The 8439-nt window shown below is 37.8% G+C and overlaps 1 protein-coding gene across 1 annotated transcript in view; it reads right to left on the bottom strand.

Moving 5' to 3' along the window:
- LOC108692937 (homeobox protein B-H2) overlaps positions 1-7288 on the bottom strand; it is a 30732-nt gene extending 23444 nt beyond the window's left edge. Inside the window, exon 1 of the mRNA XM_018201518.1 lies at positions 6815-7288. Within this exon, the coding sequence (XP_018057007.1) occupies positions 6815-7262 (448 nt within the window). The 5' untranslated portion in view covers positions 7263-7288. The remainder of the gene's footprint in view (positions 1-6814) is intronic.
- Positions 7289-8439: the final 1151 nt, after the last annotated feature.

Raw genomic sequence — 8439 nt, 5'->3', positions numbered from 1 at the left:
TATATATATATATATATACAAACAAGGAAATTTTAACCGATAAATAAATATTACATAATATTTACAGATAAATAGTGATACCGATGTAATAATAATATCGTGTTATCGCACGTTAATGAAATAATTCTTGTCATAATATCGCATTAATATCTGCGGCATTTTGCGCAATCATAACAGCTCTCGACATCTATCGTTTCATAATTTATTTAATCATATCATAACAGAATAAGAACTGCGAGGTGTCATATAACAGTGCACGGTAATCTATTGCTACATAGAAACATTATAGGGAAAAATACAATCGAGTATTATAGTCAGATCGTATTATATGAGCCTAAGGTTTCTACGAGGAGCGTAATACTTGTATGTTTCTCGAATTTCATTGCGTGGAATGCTCGAAGTGCATTCCACGCAGGCAGTGAACAGAAATACGACGATTGCATCAAGCTACGATCGTTCATATAAAATAATTTTAAAAAAATGCAAATTTTCTACTTCATAAAAATCGATTCGATTTTTATGAAGTAGAAAATTCGCTTAAGATTATATACCATAAATATTTATATTTCTCTAATGATTCCTTTCTACCACAATGTATATTAACTTTAATCTCGATTTAATTTTTTATTTTTTTCTAATTGCAAGAATTAAAAAAATAATAAATAAATTAAACCAAGAAATCTATATTGATAGAAATAAAACTTGAATAATCTCTTTTTAATTTTAGATGGTTCTGCAATGATTAAAACTAAGATAAATATACATATAATTATGTAAAATGTATATTAGAGAATGTTATAAACATTATTTTTATATGTTCCTTAAAATATGTTGTATATATCTTTGTGCGTACGCGTATATCTTTTCTTATTTCCTAAAATTTTTTACACCGATTCCAAAGTCGTATTTTTATCCTCAAATCGGAGGATGCTCGCAATTATATCGTTGGAAGCATAATTCGAAAATTTCTGAACATACCGCGGTACATATTAGCAATAATTACCCCGTTATTTTGAACGAACGCGCGTCTCGAGTCGCTTACGCACGCATTATATGGCCGGACTTCGCTAAAGACTTCCTCACGTATACCGTCGACAGGTGTTTACTGTCGTTGTTGGGATTCGCGTGGTTGGTTTCCACAGCGTTTGCTTAACAAGATTTTCAAATCCTCTTAAGCATCCGCGTTGACAAACTTGACCTCACTTTCTCGAAATCGATACTGACCACTGAATCGATACTGAATCACTCCATCTCGAAAGAATAATCGTCAAATTACAGAGAATAATTTAGTTAATTAAAACATCTGATTGAATTATGAGATTTAAATAGTTTCGAAGTCATTTTAGGAAGTTTCATTCGAGTTACATGTGAGATTCTCGATCGGACAATACATGCACAGAAGCGCATTGTTGCCTACGTAAACGTTTGCCTCCGACGGAATAATTAATCATTCGCGCATAATCTAAGATCACCCGCTTTGTAAACACGATACCCTCCCTCCGCGCGATCACTCGTTACGATTAGATCTATCGTGATATCCTGCGCAACACCAAATCGTGACGATTGCCAAATCTCGAGTATGCTAAACGCAACGTTGAACGTTTATACTCTGATAAAATGATTAGATCTTCTGTGACTTAAGACACTATACATTTAGCTTACTTTTCAAAATTACGCTTTAATGAATTCCCTCCACATTTTCCTACTTTTCAAGGTACTTTACGAAATAATAATTGTCCAACATTTAATTCTTATTAAGTTACTCAATTTGCGTTATCACTTTATCCCTATTCGACACTCATTGTCAGATAATCGTTTTCAAATCTGTCACTCAAAGTCTTCACTGTCTCTGGCATTTGTGATGACTACCAGCGGCATTCCAGTTCTCGACATTATTGTACTGTTGAATCTCTCTCCTCACTTCTCCGATATTCAGATCGTGGATTAATCCGGCACGCAGATTGTGTCGTCAAAAGTCCGACAGCCGGCTTGTCGGGGCGCTCGCAAAAAGGCGCCTTCGGATATGAAATTGCTTTCGTCTCGCGAAAGTCCCTTACATAGAGCTAACTAATCCGTGCCGACTTCTAAACGGTTGCCAATCATTTCCGGTTCTCGGATTAGTCGCGCGTCGAAAAGTCAGCGAGTTCGTCCGTAAGGATGTGAAACGACCCGGTCCCTGGCAGGACCTTCCCGACCGATATACGAAGGTGACAACAATGTGAACCTGGGGATGAATGTTGGCTTTCTAAGCGGCTTACAAACGACTCGTACACGCGCCCAAGAAATGATATTCCGCGCTGAGAAAGATTGGTTTTTTCACACCTTTCTCAACCAGCTAGAATGGAGTGCATTGATCCGATATTAAATCCGTATTAAAAGAAATGTATGAAAGAAGATAGAAACTAGAGGTACTTATTATACTTTGACATATATTTATACTCGTGTGAATTTGATGCACGCTACAGTGACGTAATCATTGTTATTTTCTTAAATTATATTTTTCGAAGAAAATTGGAAATTTTAGCCTCTCAGATTTCTATTCTCTTTTGTCGATCTACTTTTCAAATACTATAATAAATACTAAAAATAATTGTGATTATATATTGTATGTACAATATAAACATGTTCTTGAAATTTTTCCTCTATTTTTTCTCTTTTTTCTTTTCGTTTTAGTTTGAAAAGAAAAAAAAAAGAAAAGATGAACCATACAGAAGTTTAATTGAAAAAAAAACACCTAATTATTAACTTTTAATTTTTATCAACACAGTATAAATAAATACTTTGCGTTACAATAAATATACGGTATTGTAAATGACTAATGCTCGTTTTCATCAACATAGATTAACTTTAGTCTCGCTTCAATTCAATTCTAATAATTCAATTCTAATAATTAGAAAAAGAGTAAATAGAAAAGTAGATTAAATCGAGATTATAATTAATCTACATGATGGAAACGGGCATAAAGCAACTGACAAAATATTGCGTCGAAAAGACAATTTTCACCATGACATTGTGAAACATATATAACGATGTAGAAGCAGATCAAATTGAAGCATGTACTTCCTCGCATGTGTTCCGCTTCGCGATTAGATTAGTGTCGCTACCTTAAATTGCACTTCGCTGATAATTTCCCGCTCATCAGCCTGACGCACGAAACGCGTGTAATTGTCGCATAAGGACATAACCAGAACGATAATTAGGGGCTCGCGATCCTCTAGCGAGAAGTAAACAGGTAACGAGCGATCGTATCTTCGGTGCGACGTATGATCGATGCGTAAATCCGTCAGCAATTACATCTGGTTGTTAGTCCGACGTTAATAATTTTCTAATCAACGCCGCGTGAAAGATCGATCGTATTTGTACCGTGACGAGCCGCGGCGTCGCTCGGTCCCGCCGTTGCGCTATGGCGGAATGTAATAATCGAGACGGGAAATTGGAATGGTCGGACGATGGCTTTAACGGTAGAGGGAAGGGGGAGGGTGGGAGGGAGGAAGGGAGGGTCGCCCCGTAAAAAAATCGCTTGGGCCAATCTACGTGAAAGCGTGCGGCGCAGCAATTACATCGACGTTACTCCTCCTAATTGTCTTTCATTAATAATTCTGTGACCGCGGACAGCGTACCACGGAAGGTAGATACACTACTTACACATTGACGATGGTCATGACGCGAGACCGACCGCGACTGATAACGCCAATAACGAATACGCGGTCATTATCTCGAAAAAAAAAAAAGAATATTCGGTTTATGCTTCGCGTTATTTGTGAGAATAAAGTCTTTGCAATGCGCGATGGCTCGATATAGATTAGGGCTTCGTTCGTCAAAAGAGTTGGCTTGTGACTGCAATAAGCAGCTTTACTGATATGTTTATTTATTCATAAAGTAGCGGATTTCTTGATACTTGTAACGTATAGACATACTAAAAATTGCAAATCATGTAACTAGATGACTTTCTAATGGATCTTATTATATCTTGTATTGTACAATATGACTTTTTTATCGATATTCGTTAAAAAGTAAGCATCATTTGCTGATATACATATATATTCTTCATATCTATCTACGAATTTGATTAATCTGAATGTAATGTGTGTTAATTAATAATATCTACTGGTAGATGTGTCAATAATTGGTTGGCTTAGATTTAGATATAATATCATTTTATTATTACTTGAAGAATTATATTTCAACTTTAAAAATTATTATTGTGAAAATCATGTAGGAACAAAAGAAACAAATAATGAAAACGTTTATTGTCACTATTCATATCGAATATGGATACGCGGATTTTGATTTGATTGTAAATAATGATTATAAAATATTTATTTTTACAGATATCGCTTAAGATATAGAGAAAATGTTATAATTTAGTATTATATAAGGAATAGTATGAGCTTTTTGTTTTATCTGAAGATGGATTTTAAATCTTCTCGGAAGATGACATTTTCTTCAATTAACATTCTCTAGTGAGTTATCATATATTGAATCCAAGATATAATAAAAACATAAGACAGTATGTATACATAAGAACGCACGTACGTGTCGCACGATTCGAGCTCAACATCCCTTATCGCGGGTACTTTTCCCTATTCCCTCGTGTCACCGTAGCTAGGCAAGGACGACGATTATCGATTACCATGACGTGACTCTTGAGATTTCCAAACGCCGCGCCGGGGCTGGTCATTGGTCTTGTCCGTGAAACACTTAAGGGGAGTTATAAATAGCGACGCGGTGCAAGGTGCGAGCCGTCGCGGCGAGTCAATGTCGTGGAAAAATTAGCGCCTTAATAGCTCGCTGATGTTTTCACAAGGAAGGAGCGCCGGATTTAGTGCCGCGGAAGCAGTATTAGTGTTACTCGTCGCCGCTTCTAATCACACCGCCATCGTCCGCGTAATTGTCGCTAATGCGCTTCTTTGAGGAAATAAGCCGATTACGGAACAAACAGCCAGCTTTAGTCGTTGTAGCGAGCGGCTTCGTTGGAGTGTCGCGTTTAAAAACAAGCAAGCCCCGAGAGAAAAGGAGGACGATTGGTCTTGGGAAAAGAAGCTACGAATTAACGGAAATCGTGCCGATACGCTCAGCACAGCTCACCTTAATAACTCCCTCTGACGAGTTCTAAGAGAAAATGCGATCTACGATTTCTGCGATCGCCGTGCGGTTTGTAGCGACGTGTGAGAAACGTTTATTATCACAGTAGAAATCGAGTAGCGAGTAACACTTTTCAAACAAGCATTATATCTACATTTATACTCGCAGCTTTGCGCGAGTCATGGAGTTAATAATTTGCACGTGTATCCCGTAGGTTTTACAATTAGGATAATTAATGTGAAAGTTTCACTGTAATTAAAAATCGATTTTTTAACGTTTTACTTGCATCTCCGTTGTGCGTATGCGGATGTGAGTTTTGCGTAACACTGGTGGCTTGAAAGTCTTACGAAATTCGGCGTTGTCCGATCAAAAAAGTTATGACAACTTAACACTTGTTCAGCCCGAGGGATTGAACTCTGGAGAACAACGACGCACAGGTAGAAAAGTAAAGATGAATGAAATAAATGAGGGTAACATAATTAAAGCTTTCGAATGCCGAGCTCCAATTTAGAACCATTAGAATTCCTAAACGTTGTCGGTCGGATGGGCACAGCAACCCACAGAGAAAGAGAGAAACAGAGAAAAAAAAAATATACGTTTTATTATCTTAGGAGATATATCTGATTCTCGAAAGAGAGGTGTTCTTTATGCACGTAACTAGCGATGGCCGTCATGATTTCACCGATTGGATTGAATCCGGTCGGACCGTGTCCCATAAATGTCCTTGACATCTCCGTGAAAGTTCATGTGAACGATCAGGTGAACAAATCGAAATCACAATACTCACATATTTCGTAACTGTAAATTATCATTCGAGTATTATACTTTTCAATTAAGTTGAAGTTTTGGTTATTGATAGATGAAAAAAAACACTACACATTTATTATTCCTTTTATGTATATAACTCTGTTTATCTCTATTGTTTTAAGAAATACTTGATTGTGCAGAATAAATTATGTATGCCGTATTTATATATAAATATATGATACATGTATAATATGGGAAAATGAAGCAAAACCGAGCATTATCTGTTTTCGAAAAAAAAAAACCAATAAAATTAGCAATAAAACTGAATTGCTATTGTATTTAATAAAATTTTAAAGCAAATGATTGTTTCTAATGTTGTTCTTTGATAAAGATATATAAGATCTCTCTATAAGATCCGTCTATTCATTTTTATCTCATTTTTTTTACAATATATCTGTCAAAAATCTAACTTTCTCAACTCCGTTTCAAGACTACTTACGCCGTGAATATATATCTCTTCCTTCTTTCTGTTTAAGAGAAACTAGAAATTCATGCTTCATAATGTTGCAAATATGCAAAGCACAGATACATTATTTAGTTTAATATATAAAATTCTATATTTAATATATAGAATTCTATTAATATATGAAAATCTATAAATTTTAATTAATATATAGAAGTCTATAAACTGCATGCCGATTCGGTTTGTCGGACTTGAAAAGCATAAACTAAAACTAGAAATATTACCACAAATTATATTGATTGTCTTTAATAATAATAATAATGTTATAAAACATCTTAAAACAAAGAACTTATCGCGAAAAATATTATTTTAGCTGAGATTTGAACTTGGCTCTCTCATTCCATACTTAAAGATACATACTTAAAGAAAGTCTATATTCTAATATCGCCTCGGCTTCATCATGTCGTTATACCGAGCGATGAGCACTGTTTCGAAAGCGTGTAATAAAGTATCATTTACCATTGGACGTAACGGAAGCGCCGTCGTGGTGACTTGCGTCGCTGTCCTCGTCTAGATTGCTGTTGCTCAAGGACGTTCTGGATTGATGCCTGACACTGAGATCTCGCGGTGTTGAGGGTGGACTTCCGGGTGGCTCCTGGCTGGATAGCCCGGATTGATGCATCTTGCTGGAAGCGCCGCCTAAGATATCAGTGATCATGAACCTCGACCTTTGCGGCATCGTTGTCGAGGCATCGCCCCTTTCTAAGCCGTTGTTATTATTCAAATTGTTATTCCGTGAATCTAGCCCGTTGGATAGACGTTCCATTGCCACGCCGTTTCGATCGACAATGCTCTCCAGCCGATGCGCCTCCAGGCCCGACATCCTGCTGAGATTCAGACCGTTATTGGCCACGGCGACGCCACTGAGAGCGGCCACGTGGTGGTTCTGCTGATGATGGACCGTCATCACGGTAGACGCAGGTGGTTCCTTCGGGCTACGGGCACCTGTAGGTGCCTCTGTCGCCACCCCAGGACTCGCCCGGTATCCGGGAGACAGAATCTTGCCGACGGTGACGACGTAGCCTATCCCAGGAAGAGATCGTGCCCTCTCACTCTATTTCAACTGCACTTCACTGTATCCTTAGTAAACCCAATTTCTTTCACTCCTCTTCCCCTCTTACCCGTATAATTGGCACGTTGTTCGGCATTGTTTGATGTTCAATCTTAGATTTGTCGCGATCGAAGGATTGATTTTCCAATAAGAGGGTCAAGAAACTTCTTTTGTGACGAACATTCGTATTAGGAACATGAATACCCAGAGATCTCCAATAAAATTCGATCTTAAAGATTTAGAGATTTGTGTCCGACGTCGAAACTTTTAAATCGCCAAAATCCTGAAGGCGGTTTAGTGAATGAATCGAGGCGAAAATCTTGCAGAATAATCTGGAGTAAATGACGCGTAAGACAGATATTTGCGTCGCAATGTGTATGCACCTTGCACTTCCTCCCGCTCGCTCGATCGCTCCACCTTCGCTACCACCTTCTTCCCAGACGCAATTAAGGGGCCGCTCGGCTCGGCTCTCTGGTTAATTGCTAATTGGCCACTTAACATAATTGCCGCGCATAAGAGCGAAGCCGTCGGCCATTTCCGCTTTTCTTTTTCTCCTTTTCCTTGCTTGTTCAATTATTAATTATTTTTATATAAGACTTTTGTAGCGTGTTCTCCTCTCACTTTTGCACGATTACGCGCTCGGTGTGTTTATCTTACCAACGAAAGTAGAAATAAGTTTGAGACCGTTCGCTAATCAATTGTTTAACCATGAAATAGATGCAATACTTTAAAAGAAAAATTTCTAAACATTAACATATCCTTCGCACTAGATCACAGTTGTGCCTGATGAACGATCACGAGCAATCACTTGTATCAAAGTCCAATCAATCTAGCAACCACCACTCTGGTTTGATCTGTCTCGATCGCGTCCATTTGAGAGTCTATGTTTAGCCGGCTTATCGCGGTTGCCTGTCACGCATTCCAGAATTGATCATTCGACGGCGAAACTTTCATTAAGCTTACCGATTTCAAACCGATAATATAACAGTCTATCAGCACTGTTCCCTTTTGGACTGCACTGACTCACCTGACT

The sequence above is a fragment of the Atta colombica genome, unplaced genomic scaffold, assembly GCF_001594045.1.
Source record: "Atta colombica isolate Treedump-2 unplaced genomic scaffold, Acol1.0 scaffold83, whole genome shotgun sequence".
Taxonomy (NCBI): Eukaryota; Metazoa; Arthropoda; class Insecta; order Hymenoptera; family Formicidae; genus Atta; species Atta colombica.
Note: the sequence above shows the minus strand (reverse complement) of the source record. Positions and strands in the feature narration are given on the sequence as shown.